General features: G+C 39.3%; 1 protein-coding gene across 1 annotated transcript in view; it reads left to right on the top strand.

Moving 5' to 3' along the window:
• The window catches only part of PTPRR (protein tyrosine phosphatase receptor type R), a 153,491-nt gene that overhangs the window by 129,193 nt on the left and 6,734 nt on the right, over window positions 1-17,564 (top strand). The window contains exons 9-13 of the mRNA XM_087765121.1: window positions 1,894-1,973; window positions 4,201-4,338; window positions 11,155-11,265; window positions 12,436-12,593; window positions 16,523-16,636. Coding sequence (XP_087621247.1) covers window positions 1,894-1,973; window positions 4,201-4,338; window positions 11,155-11,265; window positions 12,436-12,593; window positions 16,523-16,636 — 601 coding nt within the window. The remainder of the gene's footprint in view (window positions 1-1,893; window positions 1,974-4,200; window positions 4,339-11,154; window positions 11,266-12,435; window positions 12,594-16,522; window positions 16,637-17,564) is intronic.

Here is a 17,564-nt window from a genome sequence, read left to right as displayed (position 1 = left end):
TTTATAAAAGAGTTCCATTCGGAAGCAGCGTTTGTTTCATTGATTGGAGTTGGAAGGAGGTCTCAGAAATTGTGAAACTGATTTAGCTGCTCCTAAGTAACAGAGGGATTTATCTCAAGACGTGGTAATTAAACTGGATGTTGAGTCTGCTTGGAAGAGGTTTTTTAAGGTAGGGGTCAAGCTGCACCAGAATCAGAGGCATTGTGTGAGCTAGAGGAAGCGGGTGTTTTTTCAAGGCCACGTAGCCTGAGGCATTTGTGGAAATGGCTAATAATCACTCTCTGCTGAAAAGGAATGAGAGGTTTCCTGTCCTCATATTGTTAAGGGGAAAAAAAAAGCTCTAAGTGAAAAAGTTGGGAAAGCTAGTATAAAGAGTGTTTAACACAAGCTGACTAGGGTTCATGTTGTGCTATTAATGCAGAGGACAAGACTTCCATGCACAGACTTTGAACTAGAAGTCATGCATTCATTTGCACATTTTAAGAAACATATTTTCAAAACACCAGCCTGGGTCCTGCAAAGGCTCTGCTCCTGTCCAAGATGCTCCTGTGACCTCCAGTGGGAAAAGGACATAAAGTATGTTTGGGATCATCCCTCCTCTTCCTTTGGTTTGCAAAGATTTTTATCTTGTTCTTAGGAACAGGATGAAAAGTCACAAAAGAAATCCAAAAGCAACTCTGAAAATACCAGGTTTTGCTACAGCATATGTACATCAATTATATATTTCTTGTGTAAACAGCAGGGCCACATAACGGTGTTTTCTTACTGCTCTCCAGTTCAGCATCCGCATATGTATCTTTGAACACATTGCCTAGATTGCACTCAGCAAAGCAGCTATCCAGAGATGATTTCCAAACCAATAGGTGTCCGTATACTGTCAAAAAGCTGCTGATTCTAATTAATTATTTAAGCAAATTGCCAGAAGAAAAGATTATTTTTTTCAGTATAGAAATATTTCCATATCATTTTGTTAACAGTAGAATATTTTTTCAGAAAAGGTGTGAAGAAAGTCAAAGTGTGCCCCTACACAGCCACAACATAGGCACCTCACTCCCCTTCTCCTTATGTCATTCTGTTATGCTGTGTAAATGCGAATTTACTGGCTTTAATTCCAAAAGGGCAATAAATGGGGGATCACATCATCCCAAATGAGCAAGCAAAAACTTCCTTGGCAGGAGGGATTTAGTAACCCCCAGCTCTGTGCTCAACAGAACTGGCCCCCACTCTGTTCTAGATCATCCAAGACAGTGAAGGAAAGAAGAGCATGAAGGAAAAAGTTCCTGTATTTTGGCATTGTACCTCCCGTCTAGTACACATGAATGGTCACAAATTGTGTCAGATGAGAAGACAGGACTGACGGGAAGGATATGGATTACCTAGTCCAGCCCCTTACAGTGAACTTAAATTGGTATAAAAACACATAGCTGATTTCATCCCAGGCAGAGGGAGCTTTTCTTAATTTAAATCCAGCTGTAGTCATTGGCACAGTACAGCTTCAGGCAAAGATATCAAAGTTGAATCCAAAGGACTTGGTGTAATTATCTAGCATCATACAATGATATGACACAGGTTTCAGAGACAGTCTAGGCAGGTCAGCTTGATCCTCAGCCCAGGCAGACTAGACCTTGCTGGACATTGCCTGGACCTGATAGTGTTGCTTCAACGCCCTCAGCTTGCCGAGATACTTCTACGCAGCCCATCATTGTGCAGTATAGGTGCACCTTAGTTACATGTGATGATCCTTCGCAGAGAGAAGAATTTGATGCATAATGCTTTACTGCTTGACAACCCCAAATAACAGTAGACTGTTTTCTTCAACAAGTTTTTGATTCTCTATAGAAATCTTCTAATTATGGGTTTTCTTTTCAATTTCCATCTTCCTTGTGCTCTTAGATCCTCTAAGCAGAGTGTATTTGAAACCAAAAAATCCATCTGACTCCTTGAGTACCTACATAAATGCTAACTACATTAGGGTAAGTAAATGTACACTCTTCATGTGTTTTTGAGACAATATTTGATTTCCCACGTGAATAGCTGATTTTGCCAAGGTGCCACTCATTTTATTCCTACCCATCTTCATTGATAATTCCTAATCTTTTCGCCTAGGTTGGTGTGATAGAAATAGTTTCATGCGCTGTTTGTAACAAAGACCACATAGCCATGAATGTACTAAAGTGGCTGCAGTAAGAAAACAATTTATCAAACAGTTTATAAAAAACATTAAGAAACACATGCATTACTATTTGTTTACTTCAGTATTTACTGTTTAATGTTGTCCTACTGCCCTATAGTAAGAAAAAGAGAGTTACCTTTTAACAGTAACAGAGATACCGGTATTTTGGTAAAGAGAAGATCAGTGTCAACAGCAATATAACCTGTATGGTTGCTCATTGCAGTCGTGTTATCCACAAACAAGTTCAGTGATGATGGTTTTTTTTTTTTCATGCATAACTATATCAATTGATAGTCCTGAAATGATCAGTTATGTTATTAAATACTGTAACAAGTCTGTGAAAAAGAGCATAAACAGATATGTTAAGTATACACATGTGCACCAGCACACACACTTGTTCACATTTTACTCCCTGTATTGAATGGTTACATGATACAAAGACTTTATCAGCATGAACCCTGTTGGAAAGCATTATTTCTAAGTGTCAGCTATGTTACAATCCTCGATGACACGGACACGCAGAGCCTTCTTGAACTCGTCGTACAGTGTATGCTGAATAGACTGCTAAGAAGCTATTTCAGTCATGTTTTAGGAGTGTAGTCCTCTACCTGCAAAATTAAATGTTTTGATTAGACTTATGTACCAGATCCTCAGCTGGAATAAATATAATAGTGCAACTGAAATTTGGTCCCAGAGCTCTACAATGATGTTGCTTATTTAAATAACAGTACATGAAGATATACGTACACATCCCCCATGCCCCTTACCCTGCCTCACTTTACGTCCTGTACTCTCAGCGTTTTGCATGAAAGCCATCATCATGTAACTAAGCCGAGTGGTTCTCTTTGGAGAGCAACTCTTCCATCAGCCAGGCCATGTTTTGAGGTCCTCGGAGGTCTCCCTTTTCCCCATGCCACCACCTTTCAGGCCAACATATGGTGATTTCTCCTGCTGCTAACACCAGTTGAACTATCAGCAACTGCAGAAAAAATACATCCCAGCAATGATATGAAATTTCACATCCATGTATGCAATATCATTAGGCTTGCTGGGATCCTGACAGACCTGTCTTGGACAAAGTATGTTCAGGCAGATTGGTGAGTAGAAGGAGAACTGTTCATACCAGCTGAGGATCTGTCCCGTTGGTTCATGCAATGAGTAACAGCTGTCAGGGAGAAAGGCGCCCAGAAGGAAGATGCATGGCTAAAGGCTCCCGCACCACCTCCAGCCATTCTCCATTCACTCATCCCCTTCAGACATTGCCAGGCTCTCCTGATCTGCATTACAGTTGGGCACCCTGTCACTGCACAAACTCACAAGTTCTCCTTCTCACCCAAAAAGTAAGAAGGCAATCTCTTGTTTTCCTCATTTCTTCTTGCCTTTCCCTTTCCTCTGCTTCCCCACTGTTTGCCTGACCTTTCTTTTACCTCCTATACACTTGTGTGTCTCAGGACTCCCTGATGTGCTGTCCCTCCTATAAGGTCTCATAAAGGCACTTCTCCCTTAGCAAAGATGCATAGCAAAGTCTTTGACTCCACAAGCATTCATGTATTTTAAATCTTTTTTTCCTGTCATGAATCTTCATAGAAACCAGTTTTATAGTTCTTATTTTTCTTTCCTGTGGCTTGTTGACTGTAAATTATCTTGTAAACACTGCAGCAATATAAATCATGGATTAAAGTACCGCTGGATGATGGAAAGTCCCAACAACCTGGAGAACAGAGTAAGCTAAAAGAAGCCGAGTAAGCTAAAAGAAGCCGAGTAAGCAGGGAAATTTGAGAGAGATTGATGTATTTTCAGGACCATTTCAGTCCATCGAATCAGTAGTTTCCAGAGGAAAAACTGTTCTGCTGAAAAATTTCTGATCTGCTCTACTGTTAGTCATAACTGCTTTCAGTTCAAATAAGTTTTGGGGTTTTTTTTTTTAATTCCAGATTCATTTTTGTGCTCTTTTAGAACATTCACCTGCAATTTTGGTCAACCATGTGAATTTAAAGTAAATGCTTTTGTGTCTGTTTCTAAACCAGGGATATGGAGGTAAAGAGAAGGCTTTCATTGCAACTCAGGGACCCATGATTAATACCGTGAATGATTTCTGGCAGATGGTTTGGCAAGAAGACAGCCCTGTCATTGTTATGATCACAAAGCTGAAAGAAAAAAATGAGGTATGACAACTAACCAAACTGGGAAATTACTCCTACAGCTACATACTGTAGAAAGAACCTTAGCAGATATGGAAGGCAGCTAGCAGATAACCGGCTCTTAAATATTCTGGTAATGGGCGATGTGAAAAGTAATGTTGGGGTAGCCAAATACACCAACTGTAATTGCATAGCAATCACAAGAGATGTATTAAAAAAGACAAAAAAGGAATTTCATTTTCTAGATCTGTGCTGTTGGCTTCATACCTCATTTATCTGTTGGCCACCTCTGTACTTCTTGTTACTTTCTGGTATATAAAGAATAGATGGTTAGTGTTATGATTAGAGGTTTCCTGACATGGTTGAAGTTTGCACTTTGCTATGATGGCAGGTTTTGAATCTGTTCCAGATATTAAAAATCTTCTGGACCGTCCCAGAAATACAGTTTGGGCTCCCAAATGCCAATACCATGGAGGGACTTAGCCAGAATGGAAATACGTGGCTCTTTGCGTTAGTACCAAGTAGAGATGACAATTGCATTTTAATTGCTAATGGCCATCTAACTGCCTGTTATACATTCTGTGACTTTTGGATCGATTCCCAACTACATCTTTAATAGCTTTATTTAGTATTGATGTAAATTGTTGCCAGGCTTTCCTTGATAGTGCCAGAGTCCATATTTGTGACTGCCCGACATTAGGAACGAAAATCACTCTGCCATGCATAGGGCCAACACAAAGCTCTGTTCTGGAAGACTGAATGTTAAAGAAGTGGTTTACGGGGCTTGTGGACAAGAGAGAGACAGACATAAAGGAGTTTGACTTTTTTCTTGAGTCCAAACTGCTAGACTTGGTAGCAATTCCCAGCTCCAGGTAGGTGCCTCAACCAAGTCTCAGTACCTTGCCAGGTAAGCACCAGGGCCATAATGCCCCTGCTCCACTCACATCCCTGCTCTTCAAACTCGGATGCATGTGATGATAGAGAAACAGAGTTTATTCAGGCAAAGCTCCCAGTCTGAGTGATCAAGGGACCGAGATCCTGAGTGCATTCCCAGGGATCAAACTCACTGCTCCATTTAAATGTGGACCCAGTAGACATACTCTTTTCTGCCCTTGGCCTCCGCTTGGCTGTCACTGTGAGTTTGGGCTTCTAACATGAACTTAAAATCCAGTGGATTTTAAGAAAGCTGCACATAAAAAGTAGGTTGATCCTGTAAAATATCCCAAGACGTATTTCTGAACCAGGTGTCATTTTGCACTAGACTGTTCAAACAAGTGTCCAGAAGCCTACATTAAAAAGATTACTCCCGAAAACATAGAAAACTTACCCCAGCCTAACTGGCCAAAAGAATAAGTATTTCACTGAGGAAATGCTGACTCTTTAAACACTCACATCTGACACTGTGTAAGAAGAATGACTTGAAAGAAGTGCCCAGTGGTTTCCATCGTGTCAGGAAGCTCTGTGTTTACCTGAGTTACGCAGGCTCTAGACACTGGTGTTTATCCGCATTGTTGTGGCCTGGCAGTGGTAATTTCCTCCTAATAGAAAGGGAGGGGAATCTCAACTCGTTCCCAGGCTATATAGAGAGGCTGTGTTTGCACAAGCTGTCCTGCCCTGTCTAGAAACCTTAGGAACTCTCCCACCGTTAGCGGGTTCCTCCTGAAACCTTGCTCGCTGTTTAAAAAGAAAACAGCTTAGCTAGTAGCTGTGCTCAGCATATTAACTTCACTGTTAAAGTATTTGCTCTCTATAGAGAAGGCAAGAGCAGATGTTATTTAGCATAATAGCACTTGATATTTCTTCTTCTCTGTAGTCTGCTTTATTTCCGTCATTTTCAGGGAGGTACATGTGCAGTATACACACATACAAATACCTTCAATATTTGAAAGCATATTCATCCACTCATCCACATCCACCCCTGCACAAATAAACCCCCCATACCTGACTCGCAGGTATAGGCCCCATTCCTCAGTTGGTATAATATCAGTCAGCCTCCATTTGAGCTATAATGTACTATAATGTATAAAATAATACATAATGGGGAGCTCTCAAATGGAAGACACATGAAAAACCGTAATCTCAACAATAAATTCATTTATTTAGCATCAGTAAAATTATTTGGGACATTAGTGTCCTAGTTCAATATACTGATGTGATGAATTTGCAATAACAATGGGAATTGTGTGAAATGATGATAAACAAAGGTTTTTATAGAGTTACTTCTTTCCATGAGATGAAAAAATGGTTAAGACTCACTGTGGTAACAGTTTTTGTAAGATGGATGAAGACATAATATGAAAGTAGAGTGCTGAGCAAAATACTCATTTCAGCTGCATGAAAAAGATGTGGAGCATTAAATTATTGGATTTTCTTTCTTTTTCATTTTGAATTCTGATTAAAAAAAGGAGCTAGATTGATTTGTAAGGAAGAATAATGCTGAAGGAACTATGGGTGCTGTGAGTATTTTAAGCAGAATCTGTAAAACCTGTCCTCAGAACTACACAATGTCTGAACAGATTGGAAATCTACCTGTGCAAGGAGAGTCCACAGCAAAGGAGCTTCTGCCTGAATAAATAAGGAGAAACCTGGAATTCTAGGCTATAATTTTAGGGTTAATATGAGGAAAAACACATCTCATCTAGTAATCTAGGTACCCTCCCTGGTCACTGAAGAGCAGTAGTAACCTCCAGAGGGTGATCCATCCCACTCTAAGAGAATGAGATAAATCACCCACTGAAAGTGACCTTCTCTAATTCTGTAGTAATATTTTAGGACACGATCTTACAAAGCTTTATCCACGAGGCACATAGAAACTTCATATATTACTGAGTTTAGTCAAGACAACTGAGCAATGGAAATTAGACAAATATGTGGAGCATAAGAATTTTATATTATTTATATTATTTATTTTCTATATCATTTTATAAAGAAGTTTTTAGACTTCTGTTGTGTCAGCTGTTTTTTGTAGCTATGCTATGTACTCCATAGATAATACACATTTAGTTTCCCTTCAAAACTTACTAGCAACATGACCTGTTAACCAGGAAACATATTTTGGGAAGCATAAATAAAGAATACTGTGCAGCATTCTGCAAGAAGAAAGGACTAGTACTGACAGATGCATTAAACGATGAGTGTTTACTCAACTCAGATAATGTAAATCTTGTTGTTGGTAATTATCTAGGACAATCTTGTTAACTCACTGTTTAAAGCTCATATTATGAGCTTTAAAAATTAACATTTTTTGTGTAACATTTTTCCCTCAGTTGGTCTATAGGCACGCTTATCTACGCATAGCAAAGTAGATTTTGGAATTCAGAAATCCTACCTTTTACAGAGTTCACATAAGCCTCTGAAGTTTACTTATTAGTTAAGTTGAGTATTGGCATCATAGATATGGCTTAGGTTTTGGAAAAACTTAAGAAGATTTGGTCCTTACTTTGAGGATTTTAGTAGATGAAGGCAAATCCTGCAAGCCCTCTTAAAGTATACCTCTCATGCTTGAGTTAGTAGTGACAGTAAATAGAGGGCAGGAGTAAAAAGGGATTCTGGAATTGAAGATTTGTTGTAATTATTCATTACTGTTGTGTGTTGGCCTGGATATTGGGACATTTAATGTGTAAATTTGTTGGCATAGCTATACGGAAAAATAAACAAGAAGCGGAGCTGAGGTAAAGCAACTTCACAAATATTTGGGAATTGTTAAACTAATTTTGTTCAGGGTCCAAATCCAGGTAAAGTAAAGCAGGTAAATAACAACATCAGCTGAGCGAGCCTTCCTCCAGTCAGCAGAAGTGGGGGACCAGGCTGCAATAGGAGCTCTTCTGGCAAGTTAAAAAAGCCGGTGCTCCTGAGCACAGACCGACTGCGGCCAATAGCAGGTGCCAGCTCCAGTCCAAGGCAGGGCCAGATCCTGCTCGGTTATGGAGATCCACCTCAGGAGCGGTCCTGTGAAGCCTGGCACCCGGCGGGCGTGAGATGGAGCGCGCAAGGAGACAGGACAGGGGATGGAGGGAACCTAAGCCTGCAGCCCTGTCACAGGGGGGAAGGACAAAGGCTGAAATCAATTAAAGGCCATGCGAGATACTGTTTCTTGTGTAAACTTCCTGCTTGGGTCAAGGAATGTTGGTTTTTTTTAAAAAAAGAAAAAAAAAAGAGGCACCAGATCAGAAACAGATAATCATTTATTAACAAAAAGCTAACCAATGGAAATGAATCCAAGGGGAGAATCTGAAAGATGGCAGGAAGATGAGATTTTCCACATGAAAGTAAGATTCCCAGGCTTTAGGCTGCCATGCAAGTTGGTTAAGAAGCCTTTTTTTTTTTTTTTTTTGAGCTTAAGCATCTTTTAAAAAAATCCAGCTCCTAGCTGTTATATGTTTGCTGACCCCATAAAGGATCGTATGTTCAATCCCAAACTCACAAAATATGTGACCTATTTAGAAAGTGCTGTAATAGATGAATATGCTGAAAGGGAAACTATGAGGCCTGAATGAACAGCAAGGAATGGAATCAGGACCAGCACAAAGAGTGGAGGTAGAGGACTACGTGATGATAAGAACAAGTAAATTCTTCCTTTTTTCTGATACATACTGTAGGCAATAAGCTTTTACTGATTACAGACATGAGACTAGAAAGAACGCTTCTTAACCATTGTGTTTGGCTTTTGAACAGGTTTAAAATATACTTACCTGAGACCAGTGGAATTTTCTCTAAGGTTCAAGCACTAGCTTGAGGCAATTTACTCTTTTTTGCCGATGCTTCTGCGATTTTCTATGTTATTTTTTTCTATGTCTGATATGTTTATCCCTCCCATCTTCATCTTTATCCCTTTATTACAATTAACTTTCAAAAACGTGCTAATTCCCCCAAATACCTGTCATCTTCGACGTGCCTGAACCAGCTATTTTCAAGGCTATTTTTTAAAGCAGTAACAAACGGTATTTTAAAAAGACACACAGAGACTGTGTTAAAAATAATCCATTGTATCGCACTAAATGTAGACGGACTGTTAAATGAAAGTTATTTTAATGAAACAGCCCCATTTCTTTGTCCACCCAGCGCAAGTTGCCAATTCCAGTTCTGGGAAAGAGTCAAGACAAACACTCTTCTGGAGTGCCTGAAGGCTTTGTAGTGAGCATTGCATGCTTGCATTTATCAAGAAGTCTCAGGGGTTGACTCAACTATTGTTGATTGTCAGGGTACAATTGTGTATTTAGACTTTTCTTTTTCCCATATTAGCACTGAAAACTACACTCCCAGGGAGGGGCATGAATTGCAGATCTCGCAGATGATAGTAGCTATATGTGTCACATGGGGGGACTGTGGAACTTGTGAACACTTTTTTTCATACAAATTTCTGAGTATTTTATTGCCATTCTTGATGTCTTCGGGGAGACAGCAAATTTAGGATGTTCGAGTAATTCTGCAAAAGACAGGATTTGAACGAAACGAGTCAGATTGGCCAGCATTATTTCAGAATATGTGGCTTTCACACACCTTACACTATTAAGGTAATGAGCATCTATTTTTAGAAAAGTATTTATACAACAGAGATGATTTGGTTCAATCAGCTATTGGATTATCAAGCAGAGTAGCAGCTTAAAGATCACACCTGGTGGTAAAGCTTTGCATTTCACTGATATTTTTTTCTGGTTCATTTTTAGCAGGATTTACTGGGAATTATGCTTTATGGCAATTAATTACATTAAAGGGATTGTTTCATTTTGCTGCAGAATGTAGGCTACTGTCTAAATATATACTAGTTTCTTCAGCAAGTTTGTGAGGAAATACAAACAAGTTCTTTCTGGGATTCCTATTATTGTAGAACTGTCTGTTCTCTCAGTGTTTCTTTTTATTTGTGCATTGGATATTAAAAATAAGTTTTTCTTTAATTGTTGGAGGTTTTTTTAGTTAATGAACAAGTCATATTGGCCAGCATTATTTCAGAAAATGTGGCTGTCAAACACCTTACACTCTTAAGGTAATAAGCATCTATTTTTAGAGAAGTATTTATACAACAGGGATGTTTGCTTTCAGGTAGACTATAGAGATACTTTAATGGAAATGAATATGAAGTTGCAGTTGACTTGAAGATAAGCAAACTATTGCAGGGGAAAAATAAATAGGGTCATATTGTAAATACTATTTCTTCATCTCCTGTTTAGTAGATGCTTGTCAGATACATTGCTGAAATAGTATAACACTACTGATTCATTAAGAATTCTGTATATAATTTTGCGTAACTCCAGCAAGACTGATGGATTTTTTTAACATTCATTTCCAGTAAGTTATATAGTAGACAACTCAGATTCTGCAAAATGCTTTAACATGCACATTAAGTCCCATTGAATTCAGTAAGATCTAAGGGCACATTTACATGTTTTGTTGTGTCAGGGCTCAGGAGAGTAAAGAGGATAAAAAGTCTTGTGAGGAGAGGACAAATTCTGAATCTCTTGCTCAGAAGGAAAACCCATTTGGGAAGTGTACACTTTATAAATTTAGTTCTATGAATTAAAGAATATTCAGGGAAAAAATCTTTAAATTTGAATGTGGAAAATAATTCATTTAACTGAACTTCATTGAGCTTTTATGAATAGAAACACCTGTTCAAAGTGTTCAGTGATAGAGATCCATATTTGAAAAACTCAGATCCTGAAAATCAGGCCTAAGTCATTCATTAAGAACCCTTCAGTATCTTATTTAGGAATGCTTCTGACATGAATAACACCTCGGTTGAATTCATCTGAACTTTCCAGGCAACTACATTCTGTGCAAAGATTAGATATGAATATGGCTCCAGGATCCAGTTTGTTGACGACACTGATGCTTGCTTTCCAGAAATGTGTGCTCTATTGGCCAGAAAAAAGAGGAATCTATGGGAAGGTTGAAGTCCTTGTGAACAGTGTGCAAGAATGCGAGAACTATACTGTCCGTCAGCTTACAATAAAGGTAACAATCTGCGTCTGAGAAGCATTGCTCCTAATGCTTTATTTTTTTAATGTTAAATGAAGTTAAAGTGTTTACTTTTTAAAGGGCATAAATTTTTACAGGAGAAGTTACTGAGCTATGATGCTCGCAGCTGCAAGGTATGATTGAGACCAAAGTGCTGGAACACTTATTGTATTGCTGCTTTGTATCACTCTGGCAATAAAAAAGGCTTCAAAAAGAGTGCAAGTTTCACTCTCTTGAATTACGTTTGCTTTGAGGCCTTTTTAGCATTGCCAAAGCGATGTAAAGGGATTTTAGTTAATGAAAGAACTAGCATAGCATCGTTCTGAAAAAGATACGCGACTCGGGGGCTGAGTGCATGTGTAGCCCATTTGAAGCTAAAAATACAAGGAGTGTATAAGGAAAGCTTCATGCTTTCATAGTTCTGACTAAATCTTAAGTGTGCAAAATAAGGCAGATGCTCCTCTTCTAAGTGACTCCCCATATTGCACTTAGGTGCTATCGGATTGCATCATCTGCGGCTCCTGACAGAGCACTACAATAAATAATGAATTGCGAAAATCTGTTTGGTGTTTCAGACCAGGCAGTGAGAAGTGGGCAGAAGTCATATCGTCCAACACAAATTACTCTAGCCCATATTTAGCCCCTTTGCTTGTTGAAGTAAATGGTAGTAGCCTGTCTTGGAGAGAATAACTGGACAAACTGGGATGTTTGATTAATCTAGAAGAGCAGTTCTTCTGCACCTTTAACTTAAATACTCTTGTAATTTTAGTATGAGACCCTTATGATAATGTCCTTAAAGGTAGCAGAAATATATAATAATTTAGAGATTCAGAAGCCCAGATCAAGCTAATCTCTCTAGATCTAGAGATATCTCTAGATCTAGACCTCTGACAATTCCCAACTGACAACAGTCAGCAAGTCAGTAGCCAGGTGGACAGCGCAGTACTTGCAAATATGGAAAAACAGCTAAGTTTTCAGGTGCACAAACCCTTCTTACAACTGTGTCCCTGGAAGCGCGCCTGTTCCCTGCAATTGCATCCTCCGAGTCTAATGAAAAATTGTTAAATCTCTCTTAACATTTTTACTATCTTTTTACCATAACATTGAGAGAAATAAAAAGAATTGTTCACCACAAGTGTGCACGTAAAATCTCCGTGTTATTTTCAGCAAGGGAGTCAGTCCCGGAGTGTGAAACACTACTGGTACACATCCTGGCCGGACCACAAAACCCCCGACAGCGCTCAGCCTCTGCTGCAGCTCATGCTGGATGTGGAAGAGGACAGGGTGGAATCACCTGGCAGAGGGCCTGTCGTTGTGCATTGCAGGTAATTTGCAGTCCTGCTCTTAAACAACTGCCCAAAGCAAGGCCACAGCTAATCACATCAAACAGTCCTCCTCCTAAACAACAAATGCATTTGGGGAGGAGTAAAGTTCCCCGGACCCTCTTCATGCTAGTTGACTTTTTCTGTTCATATTTGAGGATTTGAGTTTTGGAGAGAATTCCCTTGTTGCTAGCAAAGCGTTTCGGAACCAGTCTCCATTTCTACTAACGAACTCTGTTTTTCAAAGACCAGCTGGAAAAAAATATTTTGCTTCTGTTTCTTATTCATAATTTGCTTTCTTTTTAAGTCTTGTTGCATAATTACATACCTAAGTCAGATGCAATGCCCTGTGACTGGTTGGCTAAAATGTTGTAAAGCAAGTCAATTTTGAACAGCAGGCATCAGACCAAAACGCATCAATATAAAATTTGTGAATGTTTTCACAAAGGCAGCTCGTTTGATATTCAAGAGCAAAGTGTTATTCAGTACTCAAGAGCAGAGCTTTATTCACGCAAATCGTAATGAACCGGAGAATGTCCTTCTAATCATTCTGATTAAATTCCATTTTATTACTTTATATTGATTCATTGCCCCATGTTGCAATTTAAGTAAAATTTAAGAAATTAAAACCAGTGTTTCCTTACTTGCTTTGTCTCATAACTGTGATGATACATCTCTTACAGTTGGGATAGTACTTTTTTTTCCTAGAAGTACATCAAAACCAGAACTTTTCATCTTGAGCCACTTCTTTTCAACTCCATATTTAGGAGATTTAGAGAACTGGAAGCCAGATTTGAACCACCCATCATTTTTTCAAAACCAGAATGTGATGAATAAGGAATTTTCCCAAATTTTATGCAGCTGTTTTTATCAGGAGTTGTAGTTTCCCTAAACAATCCACAAATCTGTGGATGGCTATTGAGAGTCCCATTTTTCCAGTAAGGGTCTTCAGTAATGAAGGTCTTCAGAAGAACAGGGTGTCTTTCTGAGGTGAGTGATATGACAGCAAGGTCTGCAATCATGAGCTGGAATTTATTCATGATTAAAGACCCAGATATCATCTCAGTTGTCATTACAATTAATAGTTCTTCAGTGACAAATCAGCTATCTCTACGCTCACTACAGTATGGTCTACAAAATGGGTAAACTCACTCACACTCCATTTTCTAGTCAGATAGTTTCTTCCCTTTTAATCTGAGTTGCAGTTGAGGTCATCCAGGTCTTATGGAGCCTGTGCACACTTCTAAACTTGGACCTCAGATACAACTGCACAATTCGCAGTTATTTCCAGAGGAGCATTGAAGTGCACACTCAAACAATGATCCTTAATCTGAAGCAGAAATGCTTTAATAATTTCTTAATATGACACAAGTGGAAGAAAAAGTTATTCAGGTTTTTGACACAAGTGGAAGAAAAAGTTATTCAGGTTTTTGTACGTGTCTTCTGGTAGCCTATCAGCATAGGGTGCTGTCTTACACACATCAGTGATGAGCCCATTCAGGACTCGGGATATAGGAAGGACTTTACTTCTTTTAGCAAAGTAGGTCCTATTCTGCAAAAGAATAGGAAAAGGAGTAAACTTTTGCTTTGGTCCTTAAAATCAGCAGATCTGATTACACACATGCGAAGGACACAGATTTCCAAAGGAAGAAAGTTTTAAGTTCTTACCAATCTTTACAGTGGCATTCACTGGAAAGGTCTATGTTTCCTCTCTCATGTCGCTCATCAAAAGCATGTGGTAAATCTGGAAAATATCTCCTTAATCTGTCCTTTGGATGTGTAGTCAGTACATCAAAATAAGTTTGGGTTTATGGCAACTAGGTGGTTTGGGAACAAATACAAGTTTTAACTGAGAGATTTCAAATATAGAGGGAAAAGATGTTTTTATTTAAATTGAATCAATAAGGAAGAATTAGAACACAGAATTATATTCTGCAAATGTAAAACTAATTTAGCACCATTTAGTCAGTGCAACCAAGCTGACCGAGAATCTGGACCACAATGCCATTTTCAACTTCCCAGAAGAACCAGCAATTTGGCATATTAGAGGACTTGTAAGAGTTTCTTAAATGAGAATAAGGGATAAAATTTTCAAGCTCAGAAACTTGACACTGTTACAGTTATTGCTGGAAATTTTTGCTTTTCTTTCCTCAACAGCTAGTGCATGAACATTTTCTATAAAAAGCATACTGCCTGCATCTCTTAATCCCGAAATCATAACTGTCCGATATTCCACACTCCCAATTAACAGACCACAGTCGTTACGAATGAGCTACTACACGTTAAACTCCTAAAAAAAAAGGAAAAATAGAAATATATATAATAGAAATACATATATACACCATGTTTGGATGCTTGAAAAGACTTCAAAGTAAGTGGCTCTCCATATTTTCTGGATATACCAGGAAAAAAATGACAGGCAAGTGAAGAACAATGTCATTTTTATCTTGCGCTGTCTGAAATGAAGCTATGTAATAAGACAGGACCGGGACGCCCGAGCTGAGGAAGAAAATACATTAGAAAATCCTAATCTTTTTTAAATACATATTAAGAACTTGTCCAAGAACACTTAATCCACCCCCAAAAAAGGGTAAAAAAAGAACCCTTCATTATAGCCAACTTCACTTACATCTGAATTGTTTAAACTTGTTAGCCCTGTTTTCAAAGGCTTCAGAATATTTGAGGAAGAGAATGGGCGTATGCATTAGATTGCTTTCTCCAAATCATTCTTTATAAACTGTGTCCTTCTCCTTTTGGGTACATTTATCCCATAGATATTGATGTCCAAGGAGACAGGCTGTCAGGATCTTCATCTCACTCGATCCTTTCTTACACTGCCAGTTTTACATCTCATTATCCCCTCACAGTTGGCTTAGACATCCTCATATATTTAATATTGCTGAGCCCTCTTGGAAATCTTCACTTCCAGATGGGAGGGTTCTTCAGTCTCTAAAGCATTCATTCTGTGGTGAGTAGATTGTGATTTGTTTCAGCTGTAGCAAATGGACATACTCCTGGTAACACTTTGCACTCAGATATTTCAAGCTTCCATCTGAGACGCTCAACGTATTCTTCCTGGCATTAATTTAAATAACTCTTGCAGTGCTCTTATGAGGCAGGTAGCATTCATACCCATTGCAGAGATGAAGAAAGCAAGGGACCAAATGGTTAACTATTTACTATAAAGGCAGGCGTGGAGGTCTAGTCCCCTGACTCCATGTTTTAACTATTTTCCTCACATTTTCCTGCCATGCAGCATGACAGGGATGAGCTGCACTGAATTGCACATTACTTAAGCAAGAAACAGAGTGGGGCAGAGATTCTCAAACGCGTTGGAGGCCCAGGGAGTAAAAATAATGCCAAAATGTCTGTTTCCAAGCAGGCATCAAGAAAACTTGGAGAGCTACAGCACCAAATCCTTCTCCCTCCTGCAGAATTACAGGAGAGGAGGGTAATTTCATCAGCATGGTTCTAGGTCCTTTTTACCTTCGTGGTTACAGGTATGGTTAGCAGAACCCCTGTATACTTCGAGGGCTTCAAACATAAAGCCCCACTGACTTTTGCCTTTAGGTGGGCTTTTCACCCAGCTCAGTGTGTACCTCCATCGTTTGCTTGGCCTGTGCCAGAGAGTATATGGACTTTGTGGTGCTAATGGAGATTGTTTTTCTTACTATACACTTGTGTGCAAACTGGAAACGTGTAAGTCTCACAAATTACCTGCAACAACTGAACTGCTGGAACAGCGCACCCTTTCTTTTCTGTCTAAGAAAGTGAGCTGAGAAGTTACCCTTGCTAGTCATGCACCCAGGAACTATGGGTTCTAGCAATTCCATGTTTCGTATTTTAGTGTTTTTGTATCTATTTAGTGTGTTCCACTTAACTCCTTTGATTTGTGAACTCCATTCCCCTATTCAATTTTGCCCTCTTTTCAGCGCTGGTATAGGAAGAACTGGATGTTTTATTGCCACGGCCATTGGTTGTCAGCAGTTGAAGGAAGAAGGAGTTGTAGATGCATTGAGCATCGTCTGTCAGCTGCGAGTGGATCGGTGAGTTCCAGAAGAACCATAAATCCGTCAATGATTCTGAAAATCAGTCAATGATTCCGTAATGATTCTGAAATCATTACTGAAGTGATTCAGTAATGATCAGTAATGATTCAGTAATGATTCTGAAAACCTTTTCACAGTTGAATGTTGCTTTATATGAAGTGGCTGCCATCACTTTTGCTGACTCTTATGACGGCATTAGCTGAATATTCACAGTAATATTTGTATTTAGATCCTGAGTAAGGAATACTGTTTTCTGGGTGAAACTGGGTGAGACTCCACTGAATGAAATTTTCCTGAGATGGCAACCCTGTGGTTGCTGGGCACTTGGCACTCCTCTTCTCCCCTCCTGGAGCTTTCTGCTCTCTGTGGCATCCCACTAGGACACAAGAGACACGGGGCAATCTGGAGGCAAGGGATTGTCTTTGAGCCTGGATTGACAGGAACATCCAGGCTCACTCAGTGTGTAGTTTATGCAGTGCAGAGAGCCAAATCTGGTGCTGTTGCTATTCCCTCAGCTGTGCTGGGGGTCCTCTTGAATTGGGTTGGCAAACTTACCCAACTTAAGAAAATAGCAAGGCATTTGTTGCAGAATTTTCTTAAGTCAGATCAATTCCCTGATTGAATTCACAGCTTGGGAGCAGGAACACTGTAAGCCAGCATTGTTGCAGAGTGCTTTGTTTTGTGAAACCATGGCTGAAGAGAGATTTGTGTTGGAAAGGAGGATGTGGGTATTGTGCACAATGGAAGCTGCTGGTTTGGTTGTACTTTTCTTTCTTATTCTGCTTGGGGAAACAGGATTTTGTATAAAGTAAATAAACAGGGTTGCACCAAGAATAGAGAAGTCTCGTTCCGCTCTGGCCGTAGGTACCAGATCATATAATCTCCTTGCAAGTATATTAACTGCTTCTGACATACATTTCTTCTT

Source organism: Nipponia nippon, unplaced genomic scaffold, assembly GCF_047370975.1.
Source record: "Nipponia nippon isolate SJK-2023a ecotype South Korea unplaced genomic scaffold, ASM4737097v1 scaffold_3, whole genome shotgun sequence".
NCBI classification, from domain to species: Eukaryota; Metazoa; Chordata; class Aves; order Pelecaniformes; family Threskiornithidae; genus Nipponia; species Nipponia nippon.
Note: the sequence above shows the minus strand (reverse complement) of the source record. Positions and strands in the feature narration are given on the sequence as shown.